The following is a 14,199-nucleotide window of genomic DNA, read 5'->3' as shown; positions in this document are numbered from 1 at the left end:
AGATAGATAATAGATGATAGATAATATATAGATAGATATGTAGATAGATAGATAGATAACGATGATAGATATTAGATAACACATTGATAGATATGTAGATAGATAATAACAGATGATTGATGATAGACATTAGATAGATAGATAGATAGATAGATAGACAGATACACATAGATAGATGATAGAAAATAGATAGATTTGTAGATAAATAGATAGATGAAAAATCGCGTGGCTACAAACTGTAATATTTATAATGAGTGTCCCGGGAGGTAAGGACATAATTATGGAAAATGATATATGAAATGGCGGGGGACAGGGCGACATGGAGGCGATTTGTTTGTGGCCACCCCTTACGAAATTAAGGCGTCTGACAATAAATAGATAGACAGATAGAATACACGAGGAAATTCTTAGCAAAAATGTCCTTATCAGCTTTGGTCCTTCAATCATCACGGAGCTTGTTATTGGTGACCTATGTGACCTACGAGCGTGACCTGTATCATTTGAGGTCACCGGAGATTATGGATCCGTAGCGGTTGAGAACTGGACTCATTTTGATATAGCATTTTTTATTTGGATGTGGCTGAGAAAATTAGGAGAAATACAGTGAGGTGGTTTGGACATGTGGAGAGAATGGAGAATGAAAGACTGACTAAGAGGGTGTCTGTAGGTGCAGTGGAGGGAGGGAGAGGGAGGGGAAGACCGAGGATGAGGTGGAGGGATGGAGCTGAGAGGTATATGAGGGAGGGGGAAGTGTGTCGGGGGGAGGGCAGTCAAATGGTGGGTGACAGAGCGACTTGGAGGCGTTTTGTCTGCGGCCACCCCTTTGCAGGATTAGGGCTATAGATAGATTTTTGATTTAGTATTGCCTCCTCTTTCTAGTCCCGGAGTTAAACCCTTTCCTCCTGAGACCCTTTGATTAAACCACACCAAGGGTTGGAAACTAAGATGCTCTGTGGAAAATAACACAAGATTACAGAGCCCATGATTAGGGTGATAATTGCAGTATATTCTCTCTCTCTCTCTCTCTCTCTCTCTCTCTCTCTCTCTCTCTCTCTCTCTCTCTCTCTCTCTCTCTCTCTCCATTTCTTTATATCCACCCCTCTGTCTCTTTTCTGACCCTTCCATCTCCCTCTGTCTGTCTGTCTGTCTATCTATCTGTCTGTCTGTCTGTCTGTCTCTGTCTCTGTCTCTGTCTGTCTGTCTCTCTGTCTCTCTCTCTCTCTCTCTCTCTCTCTCTCATTTTCCTAACACTTTCTCTTTACATCTCCCCGTTTCTCTTGTGATCCCTCCATCCCCCAGTCTCTCTCTCTCTCTCTCTCTCTCTCATTTTCCAAACACTTTCTCTTTACATCTCCCCTTTCTCTTGTGATCCCTCCATCCTCCAGTCTCTCTCTCTCTCTCTCTCTCTCTCTCTCTCTAAGACACTAACTCTGTCCTCGCTTCCCCAGCAGTATAAACTCAGCCTTTGAGGAGCTACGAACACACGTGCCCACCTTCCCCTACGAGAAGAGACTCAGCAAGATAGACACGCTACGCCTCGCCATCGCCTACATCGCTCTTCTAAGGGAACTCTTGACCTCAGAACTGGACCCCGTGACGCACATTGAGAAAGGACTGAGAGGGGAGCTGCCGTCCGACCAGTGTCACATATGGAACACGAGTGGTAAGGATAGATGGATGGATAGATAGATAGGTAGGTAGGTAGATAGATAGACAGATAGATAGATAGAGAAATAGCGATGACTGTCAGATCAGCGTCATATGGAACACGAATGGTAAGGACAGATGGATGGATAGATGGATGGATAGATGGATAGATAATTGGATGGATGGATGGATAGATAGACAGAAAGATAGATGGACAAACAGACAGAAATAGACTGAGAGAGGAAATGCAGTCTGATCACTCATATTATTGGTAGACTAGTGGTAAGAATGATTTTAGGATAGATAGATGAATAGATAGATAGATATACAGATAGATAGATAGATAGACAGATATATGTATAAATAGATAGACTAGGATAGGTAGATGGAGAGACAGATAGATACAAACACTTGACAGATAGATAGTAGACATCATTAGAAACATATATTTAGTACAGATATTTGTACAGCATCCTACCCGTATCCCTGACCGCCTTGGAGAGAGCTCCAACATACTTGACCTCTTCCTTACAACTAATCCTTCTGCTTACACTGTTAATCTTTCCTCTCCGTTGGGCTCCTCCGATCACAACCTTATCACCTTAACCTGTCCTATCGCTCCGGTACGGCCTGTGGACCCTCTAAAGAAACGTCGTCTGTGGCACTTTGGAGCTGCGGATTGGGAGGCCCTCAAGCAGTACTTCTTTGATTTTCCCTGGAATGATTATTGCTTCCATGGCCAGGAGCCATCTGAGTGTGCCTTGTGGATTACGGAAGTTATTCTCTCGGCTATGGAAGCGTACATTCCTTTCTCATATCCTTTGACTAATGCAAGAAAGCCTTGGTTTAATCACGCTTGTTCTAATGCTGTCCGCAGCAATGAGAGGGTCTATAAAAGGTACCGGAGCCAACACACCCCTGAATCACATCTTTTATATGTTTCTGCCAGGAATCGTGCTAAGTCTGTTCTTCGCTCTTCTAAAAATAATTTCATCCATACTAAATGCTCTCAACTCTCCAACTTGAATTCATCCCGCTCCCTCTGGCACCTTGCCAAAAACCTTTCTAACAACTTTACCTCATCATCCTTCCCTCCTCTTTTCTACTCTGATGGGTCTATAGTTATTTCTTCTACTGATAAAGCAGAGCTCTTCGCTCAGACTTTCTCCTCCAATTCCACCTTAGACGCTTCCGGTGTTGTTCCTCCATCACTTCCCCCCTCTGACTTCCTCATGGCTGACATTAAAATTTCTTCAGCTGATGTATTTTCTGCCATCACTGGCCTCAGTACTAACAAGGCATATGGGACTGATGGAGTCCCTCCTGTTGTTCTCAAGAACTGTGCTTCTGTGCTTTTGCCCTGCCTAGGCAAGCTCTTTTGCCTTTGTCTATCAACTTGTACCTTTCCTTCTTGCTGGAAGTTTGCTCTCATTCAGCCAGTCCCAAAGAAGGGTGACCATTCCAAGCCCTCTAACTATCGTCCAATTGCTTTAACATCCTGTGTCTCAAAAGTTTTTGAGTCTATTCTTAACAGAAAAATTTTGAAGCATCTTTCCTATCACAACCTTCTTTCTGATCGTCAATTGGGTTCCGTCAGGGACGTTCACCTGGCAATCTTCTCACCTACCTTTCAGACTCCTGGTCATCCTCCTTTCGGGACTTTGGCGAAAGCTTTGCCATTGCACTTGACATCTCAAAGGCTTTCGGTCGAGTCTGGCATAAATCTTTAATTTCCAAACTGCCCTCTTACTGTTTCTACCCTTCCATCCGTGCCTTCATCAACAGCTTCCTTTCTGATCGTTCTATAACTGCTGTTGTAGACGGCCATCGTTCTTCTCCTAGATCTATTAACAGTGGTGTTCCTCAGGGCTCTGTCCTATCACCATCTCTCTTCCTTTTATTCATCAATGACCTTCTAAGCTGTACATCTAACACTATCCACTCGTATGCTGATGATTCCACCCTTCACCTTTCCATTCGGTTCCCGCAACGTCCATCCCAGCAGTTACTTCAATAATCAAGGGATGAGGCTATGGCACTCTTAATGTCTGTCCTGGCTCGTATGTCTGACTGGGGTAAAAATAATCTTGTTGTTTTTAATGCATCTAAGACTCAGTTTTTACACCTATCAACCCGACACAATCTTCCACAGGAGTACCCATTAAAATCTAATAATATCCAACTTAATCCAGCATCATCCATGAACATGCTTGGGGTTTCATTCACTCGGGATTTATCTTGGAAAGATCATATTACATCTCTGGTAAAATCTGTTTCCAAGAGATTAGGTGTGCTAATCCGACTCCGTACCTTTTTTACCCCTGCACAGTTGTTGACTTTATACACGGGATTTATTCGCCCCTGTATGGAGTACAACTCTCATGTGTGGGGAGGCTCCCCACATACAGCTCTTCTTAATAGGGTGGAGTCAAAGGCATTTCGTCTCATCAACCCTGCTCCTCTTACTGACTCCCTTCAACCTCTGTCTCTTCGCCGCATTGTTGCCTCTTTATCTCTTTTCTATCGCTACTTTCATGGTCATTGCTCCTCTGAACTGTCTGCTTGCATCCCTCCACCTCTACGACGGGCGTGTAGCACCCGTCTAGCAGCAAACTCAATCATTTTCTGTCTAACTCTCTAATGCAAGAGTTAACCGTTCCCACTCCTTCATTTATGCAACAGGTCAACTATGGAACTGTCTCCCTCTGTCTGTATTTCCTACTTCCTATGATCTCCAGTCTTTCAAACGCAGTGTGTCCAGGCATCTCGAAATGAACAGATCTTGAATTTGGCTCTCTTTCGTATTTTTTTTTTTTTCTTAGAAGGAACTTTTTGCCGGCTCGTAGCCTTTGGTTCCTTCTTCCTAGCATAAAAAAAAGATAAAGGCAGACAGACAGACTGGTAGATAGACACAGAGAAAGAGACAGGTATTTAGATAGATTATGGAGTGGCAGTGGTGTCAGACGGTCACTTCCTTCGCATCGGTGTCAAATATAGCGTAAGAGTGCCAAGGCTAATTTCAATTCTTTTTACGTGTTGTGGATTTACAGATTTACACCAGAGAAAAAACGAAGATAATTTCAATTCTTTTACGTATTGTCGATTTACAGATTTACAGCAGAGGATGGGGTACAAGTCCGAATATTCTCCACGGATTTTGTAGAACCCGCAATGCTTTTTCTTTAGCGATTTATTCTTATTAACACAGGAGGTCTCCAGCTAAAGTGGACTATGTTAGCTGTGTATTACATGATTTGCATATCTGTTATATATATATATATATATATATATATATATATATATATATATATATATATATATATATATATAAATTTATCTATCTATTTACTTATCTATCTACCTCTCTACCTACCCACCTATCTATCAATCAATCAATCTATCTCTCTCTCTATCTATCTATCTATCCATCCATCCATCCATCCATCCATCTACCTACCTACCTACCTACCTACTTACCGACCTACTCGTATATATATATCTACCTACCTACCTGTTTACCTCCATAGCTACTGTACCTACCTACCTACCCACCTATCTGTCTATCTGTCCATTCATCAATTAACCTATTTATCTATCTATTTATCTATCTATCTATAACCATGTGGTATAATTCTCTGACCACAGACCTCACAGCCTGGCTATCTATCTGTCTGTCAGTCTATCTATCTCTCTATCTATCTACCTACCTACCTACCTATTATCTATCTATCTATCCACGTACCTACCTACCTACCTACCTATTATCTATCTATCTATCTACCTATATATCCATCCATCCATCGATCCATCCATCTATCTATCTATCTATATATATATCTATCTATCTATCTATAACCATGTAATAGATATACTTCCCTGCCCCCAGACCTCACAGCCCGGTTATCGTGGATCAACTGGGAGAACCTGGGTGTGAGTCCCGGTAGGCGCTCCATCTTCTCGTCAGTCTCTCTCACCGGGGACTCTCTCAACAACTGAATACCGGGACAGTAATACCAGCACACCAGGACAATAATACCAGTACACCAGGACATCGATACCAGTGGACAGGGGCAGTATTACCAGTGCACCGGTATGAGTTAAAGAAAATACCACTATACCGGGATGTTTGAGTTACCGGGACAGTAATACCAGTACACCAGGACAATGATACCACTGGACAGGGGCAGTAATACCAGTACACCGGAACTACAATACTAACACATAGGAGACTAATACCAGTACACCGGGCTGAACGAGTTACCGGGACAATAATAGCACTACGACGGAATATGACTTATAGGGACAATAATACCAGTACACCGGGATGTTTTAGGTACTGGGACAATAATACCAGTACACTGGGATACTTTAATGACTGGGACAATAATACCAGTACACCGGGATGTTTGAGTTACCGGGACAATAATACCAGCACACAGAGATAATACCAGTACACCAGGACACTAATACCATTTCACTGTGACAATAATACCAGTTCATCAGGAAAATAATACCAGTACACCAGGATGTATGAGTTACCAAGAAAATACCAGTACACCAATATGTATGCTCCTGGGACAAAAATACCAGTACACCGGGACAACAATACCAGGACACGAGGAAAATACCAATAACCAGTTCAATAATACCAGTACACCAGGTTGTATGAGTTACATAGACAATAATACCAGTACACCGATACAGTAATACCAGTACTCAAGGACAATAATACCAGTACACCAGGACAACAATACCAGGACCCCAGGACAATAATACCAGTACACCGGGACAATAACACCAGTACAATAAAACCAGTACACCAGGACAATAATACCAGTACACCAGGACAATAATTCCAGTACACCAGGACAATGATACCAGTACACCAGGTCAATAATTCCAGTACACCAGGACAATGATACCAGTACACCAGGACAATAATACCAGTACACCAGGACAATAATACAAGTACATCAGGACAATAATACCAGTACACCAGGACAATCATACCAGTATACCAGGACAAAAATATCAGCAAACAGGACAATAATACCGGTACACCAGGACTATAATACCAGTACACCAGGACAATAATACCAGCAAACAGGACAATAATACCAGTACACAGGACAATAATACCAGTACACCAGGACAATAATACCAGTACACCAGGACAATAATACCAGCAAACAGGACAATAATACCAGTACACAGGACAATAATACCAGTACACAGGGATGTATGTGTTACCGTACTATACCAGCGTGTCATTCCACAATACCGGGATATCCCATAATTCTGGGTATTAGTAAAACCAGCGAATACCGGCATCATCAATACCACCAGTATACCGGGAGACTTAATACCGGGATATACCAAAGCCTGACTCCAGAATACCAATATACACCACAATACCGGGATGAACCAGTACCTGCATTCTCTCTCTGCTAAATAACTGAATACCGGGACAATAATACCAGTGTACCGGGATATACCAGTTACCGGGATAAAGCTGATACTTAAAATCGAAATACCTGGAAACACCAGCAAAATACCGGGAAATATCGACCCCACACTCCATCAAAACGGGATAATACCAGTTATACCGGGAATTACGGATTACCGGGATAAACCACAATACCGGAAATACCACTAGTAGACCGGTATGCTTAGGTTACCGGTAAATATAAGCCCACAAATATACTCCACAAATACCGGTAAATATAAGCCCTTAGCGTCACCCAGTATACCGGGAAGTTGGTATGAGATGGTTTATCGCACGTCTCCAGTATACCAGAGCCGTTATCAGTATACCAGAACCTCCACCAGTATACCGGGAGGACCACCAGTATACCGGGAGGACAACCAGTGTACCGGTAACACCACCAGTGTACCGTTACACCCACCAGTATACCAGAAACGTCAATAGTATACCAGGAGGACCACCAGTATACCGGTAGGATCAAAAGTATACCAGAACCAACACCAGTATACCGGTAACATCACCAGTATACCAGTAGGACCACCAGTATACCAGAACCGCCATTAGTTACCAGAACCACCATGAGTATACCGGGAGGACCACCAGTACAGTATACCGGGATACGCAAAAATACCGGGATTATCTTTGGTTTACTGGGATAGATTAACTTCAGTACCGGGAAATACCGACACCAACCTCAAAAATACCGGGACACATCACCGGTATACCAGAAGCAATACCAGTTTACCGGGATACCTCCAAAATACCGGGAACACCATTAGTTTACCGGGATGCATAGAAATACCGGGAATACCATTAGCTTACCTGCATATACTGGTCTCATTACCGGTAACACCATAATACCGGGAATACCTGCACCAGTATACACAGGAATACCGGGATGCATAAGTTACCGGTATATGACGCAATACCAGGACCTCAACCCGGTAACAACGTCTAAGATGAACCGGTACACAACACCAGTATACCGGGGTGTCCCATAATACCAGGAAATTACGTTTAACTCCAAAATACCGGGAATACCACCTGGATGCACCACAATACCAGAACACCACCGCCAACACCAGTATACCGGGATGCACGCGTTACCGGGAAGTGTCACACGCCTTGTATACCGGAAACACCACCAGTATACCGGTAATGCCACTAATATACCGGTAACACCACCAGTATACCGGGAATTAAATGTTACCGGGACGCATTACTTACCTCGATACGTCACTGTTCCGGTAAGCATCATATCGAAATACCGGGACACACCAGTATACCGGGATACACCAGTTTACCTTTCCATATTAGTGCATATACTCCTTTCACTATTGGCTGGCCTAAAATTGCCATCCCTCCATCGTGAATGCTGAGTAGTGGGAGTAACACTTGATTATGATGCTAGTCACGAAGAAGCTCTATGGCAAGTTAAGGTGAAGGAATTATGGTAGGTAAATAACGCAATATCGTGGAAATTTAGAGAAAGAGTTTAATAATAACAATAATAATAATAATAATAATAATAATAATAATAAATAATAATAATAATAATAATAATAATAATAATAACTGTAATAATGATATCGATGATGGAGGTAGTGATTAAAATGATGATGATGATGATGATGATGATGATGATAATAATAATAATAATAATAATAATAATAATAATAATAATAACAATAATAATAATAACAATAATAATGATAATAATAATAACAATAATAATAACAATAATAATAATAATGATAATAATAATAATAATAATGATATCGCTGGTGGTGATAATTAAAGTGATGATGAAAATAAATAATAATAATAATGATAATAATAATAATAATAATAATAATAATAATAATAATAATAATAACTGAAAAAGTACACTGGAAAAATATATATAATTTTTAAAGTATCAAAAATAATGACAATAAGAGTGGAAGCGAAAATTATTGCAATTATCATGAATCCAGTTGTTTATAATAATTCGTTTATCGCTTCTAAATAAATAAATAAATAAATAAATAATAACTGACAATAAAGGAGAGAATGTGTTCATTTGTATGCTGAATAATTTTCTTGTAAAAAAAAAAATAACCGAATGACATTATTATAAAAAAAAAGATCAGTGTTGTATGGCCAACGTGACTACATACATACACACACACACACACACACACACACACACACACACACACACACACACACACACACACACACACACACACACACACAACTGGAAGTCATATTATTACGTCCATTGAGTGTGAGACTTGAAAATATATCTTTATAAATCCACTGATGTGATATACTCTGAAATACTGAGGAAGATGGTTACAATATTTTGCAGTGTGTAGTATACTCTTGGGCACGTATACTCGTGGGTTAAGGAAGCTCCCTAACACCGTTCCCTAGGCGATTTATTTTCATTATCACACCTTTCTACTGTGTTGCATAAATCCTTCCACTATCGCCATGCATAAATAACATACAAAAGGATACTTACCCCAGCGATATCCAAAAATAAATCGCTAAAGAAGAGGTGTTAGGGAGCAAGAATACGAATGTTGGTCTCCCTAGAGGACAGAAATATAAGGATATGTTGGACAGACTCTAGATATAACCACCAACTCCGTATAAGTATATTCTCAGTATGGCGACATTCAGAGATATACTTATTATGCATATACTTGTAAATATAATGCTTATTTTAACGTGTCTGTATGTATATATGTATGTTAATTTTAGTGTGTATTTGTATGTATGTATTAATGTGTGTATGTAAACGTGCACGTGTATGTATGTTGATTGTACCTCTATGTATATATTAATGTATGTGTGTAAACGTATACGTGTATGTATGTTAATGTGTACCTGTATGTATGTATTAATGTATGTGTAGGTGGGGGCGCTCACCATCCACTCACTCAATGTAGTGCTGCTCTCGGGTGTCTGCCCTGTCCTCTCCTCCATCCTTCTTTCCTTCCATCTTCTTCTATCTTTCTTTCCTTCATTCTTTCCTCGTCTTTCTGCCTACGGGTGACTTTACACTCCCTCTTCTGTCTTTCATTCCTTCATTCTTTCCTCTTCCTTCTGCCTGTGGGTGACTCTACACTGAGTGACAAGCCAAATGGTTTCCTGTACACCAGGAAACCATTTACTACGCTGGGTGGTAACCATATAATCAAATTTTGGCACCTGGTGGTTTAGTGGGTAATTATTGCACTCCAATCGGATTGAGCCAGTGAAGGTTTATATCCAAGGGATGGTTGGGGTTTATTGCTCACGTAATGCCACTCAGGGATGAGTGAGGCTGGTCACTCTCATCTTAAATGTCAGGACCAACTGCCTAGCCCCGGGCTCCTACGCTCCTCATGGGGCAACGTAGGATTGGATGATGGATGGATGGATGTAAACGTGCACGTGTATGTATGTTGATGTGTACCTGTATGTATGTAATAATGTATGTATGTGAACCTGCACCTGTATGTATGTATGGTAATGTGTACCTGTATGTATGTATTATATAATGAATATATGTGAACCTGTACCTGTATGTATGTATGTATGTATATATGTACTGTATGTATGTATGTATATATGTATGTATGTATGTATGTTCATCTACTATACTTCGTTCATTTTAACATGTGTATCCGTATGTATGTATGTATGTATGTAATTCCATTTAAATGTAAACCTATATGTATGTACGTCCATCTGAATATACTCTTCATTTTAACGTGTACCTGTACAGTATGTATGTATGTATGTATGTATGTATGTTCATCTATAAATACTCTGTTCATTTTAATGTGTACCTTTATGTATGTATGTATGTATGTATGTATGTATATCTAACTTTCTACTATTAATTTTAACTACATATAAAATTATTCTCCTCCTTGAATACTTAGCTACAAGAGATTAACACTAGAATATGGTGCTAGTCACGAAGAAGTGCAATGGAGGGGACACAGAGCCGTAGTATGACCGTCTTCTGCCACTGAGCTACATGAAATGAAATGCAAAAGGGCGAAACTCCCAGCAAAGTGAATGATTAAATAGTCATTATGTATTTATTATTCAGGAAAAATTAAGGGATATTAAGGTTAAGTATATCATGCCGAGGATTTAGGTCTCCGTAACGCCCTCTCCTTAGCGATTTATTCTCTGTATCACGCGTAGACAGACACGTTATTAATCCCTCTTAGATAAATAATAACGTCATTTGTTCACTACTAATAAGTCCTCCCAAGATCAATAGAATCGTCCGGTGCTAGTCACGAAGAAGTGCCGTGGGGAGGATTAAGGGCCACTGAGCTACGGGAAACAGGCAGAAAAGGGACGAAAATTGACGAAAAATTACGGTAAACGAATTATAATGGAGAAATGGGTCATCGGACTGAAGAGACGAAAATAAAAAACAAATATTATCTAATTATCGATTGAATATTATCATGTAAATTACGATTATTAATTGATTTATTGATAATTGGAAAAAAAATAATTCAAGGTGCTTCTGATTAGTTTTAGGCAGGTATGAGGTAGACTCTCTCTCTCTCTCTCTCTCTCTCTCTCTCTCTCTCTCTCTCTCTCTCTCATTTTTAGGGTCTAATTTAATCCATTACTGAATTAAAAGACTCCTGCCATTTATTTTACTTATTTTATTTATTTATTTTATTGATGTTCAGACACTGCTTTATTTCAGTTTACGCAGTTAGTGTTAAAGACGCAACTTATTATTATTATTATTATTATTTTTGCTTTATCTTTATCATTTATCATCATCATTATCTTCATTATTATTATTATTATTATTATTATTACTTCATTTTCCGGGACCAAAGTTCAATAATACAACAAGTCGGTTCACACACACACACACACACACACACACACACACACACACACACACACACACACACACACCTATCTACCTATATCTATCTATCTATCTATTTATGTATATGGATAAAATCTGTAAGTGCAATATACTAAGGCGCTTTAAATTAATGTATACATATATTTTAACCCTGTAGTGCATTATTATTATTATTATTATTATTATTATTATTATTATTATTGCTACTACTACAGCTACTACTACTACTACTACTACTACTACCACCACCACCACTACTACCACTATTATTATTATTATTATTATTATTATTATTATTAGTATTATCTTTTTCTGCACCCATATTTTCGAAGTTACTACACCTGGTCTTATCACCTGGGATAAGAATTGCTCTCTGTCTTTACTGAATATTTTACTGCTAATGGGGAGATCCGGGATTGGAGGATGTCGCTAGCTATTTCTGATTAGGTACGCATCATCCTTTATTAATATTGCTCTTTATTACGCATGACTTTATTACTCCCTATGATATAACTCTTTACTACTCTTTATTACGCCTTACTATTACTACTATGTTCTCTATTACGCCTGACTCTTATTACTATGACTACTACACACGACTTTATTCTTCTTTTCGATATTACTCTTTATTATTCTTTATTACCCATAACTCCTTAATGACTACTTTCCATGATTCTTACGAGCATTAATATGACTTTACTACACATGACTTATTCTTTACTACTAATTATTACGCATGACATTGCTGACTTTATTACGCGTGACTTTATTACTCTATTATATTACTCTTTATTACTCAAGACTTTCATTACAATGACTTTATTACTCATGACTATAATTATTATGACTTTATGACGCATGACTTTTTAAGGAGAATAATAAATCCATAATCTAAAATCTTTAATCCTATTCTATAACACTGTAACTTCTTCTATAACAATCAGCTTCGAAATATAGCAATAGATCTTTTGCTGTAATATTTCTCTGTCCTTGATGTGGTGATGCCTACTTCTTCCTTCGCCTTTATCATTGTTTTTCAGTGTCTGCCCTCCTCTCTTCCTATTTCTCACCATCATCCACTCACTTGATGTAGTGTTGCCTACTTCTTCCTTCACCTTTATCATTCTTTTTCTGTGTCCTCCTCTCTTCCTATTTCTCACCATCATCCACCTACTTGATGTGGTCTTGCCTACTTCTTCCTTCACCTTTATCGTTCTTTTTCCGTGTCTGCCCTTCTCTCTTCCTATTTCTCACCATCATCCACTCATTTAATGTAGAGCTGCCTACTTCTTCCTTCACCCTCATCATTCTTTTTCTGTGTCTGCCCTCCTCTCTTCCTATTTCTCACCATCATCCACTCATTTGATGTAGTGCTGCCTACTTCTTCCTTCACCTTTATCATTCTTTTTCTGTGTCTGTCCTCCTCTCTTCTTATTTCTCCTATCTTTCCTGTCACTTTTTGTTACTCTTCTTTCCTTTACAGGTGGCTTTACACTGAGTGACAAGCCTAATGGTTTCTTGTAAGCCAGGAAACCATTTACAACGCTGGGTGGTAACCATATAACCAACCCATACGTGTTCCCTACCTGTCAACAAGTGGGTTGGCGGAGGGTTAGTGCCCCTCCCCGTAAAACAACTAACTCAAAGACAAACAGCCACCCCTTACGGGACTATGGCGTTTGGCTGTAGATAGATAGATAGATAGATACTTTGTAATACTCCTAATATTACTCTAGTCAGTTATTACCAAAGAATAGTCGATAAATATTGCTGTAATTATAGAGATTTAAGATATTTTTGTGTAAATGGATGTACAGAATAATTTGTGAATGTTGTGAGAAATAAATATACTACACACTGGCTGGCTTTGGTTTCCTCTGTGTGTGTGTGTGTGTGTGTGTGTGTGAGAGAGAGAGAGAGAGAGAGAGAGAGAGAGAGAGAGAGAGAGAGAGAGAGAGAGAGAAAGCATGTGTGTGTGTGAGAGAGAGAGAGAGAGAGAGAGAGAGAGAGAGGAAAAATAAAGCATGTGTGTGTGTGTGTGTGTGTGTGTGTGTGTGTGAGAGAGAGAGAGAGAGAGAGAGAGAATAATATGCCCTTTTCCCCAGTTTTGTGACTGCTTTGACTTCTAGTAATTTCCTAAACACTTTTGCTAGTTTCCTTAATGGCAGGTGAGGGAGCC

General features: G+C 39.5%; 1 protein-coding gene across 1 annotated transcript in view; it reads left to right on the top strand.

The window, feature by feature from the left end:
- Fer2 (basic helix-loop-helix domain-containing Fer2) overlaps positions 1-5,643 on the top strand; it is a 46,409-nt gene extending 40,766 nt beyond the window's left edge. Inside the window, exons 4-5 of the mRNA XM_080280246.1 lie at positions 1,449-1,663; positions 5,534-5,643. Of these exons, the coding sequence (XP_080136372.1) occupies positions 1,449-1,663; positions 5,534-5,643 (325 nt within the window). The remainder of the gene's footprint in view (positions 1-1,448; positions 1,664-5,533) is intronic.
- Positions 5,644-14,199: the final 8,556 nt, after the last annotated feature.

This window comes from Coenobita brevimanus, chromosome 84, assembly GCF_032717465.1.
Source record: "Coenobita brevimanus isolate Jiangsu-jjx chromosome 84, ASM3271746v2, whole genome shotgun sequence".
In the NCBI taxonomy this organism is placed as follows: domain Eukaryota; kingdom Metazoa; phylum Arthropoda; class Malacostraca; order Decapoda; family Coenobitidae; genus Coenobita; species Coenobita brevimanus.
The sequence above is the reverse complement of the archived record's forward strand: the minus strand, read 5'-3'. Positions and strand labels throughout refer to the sequence as shown.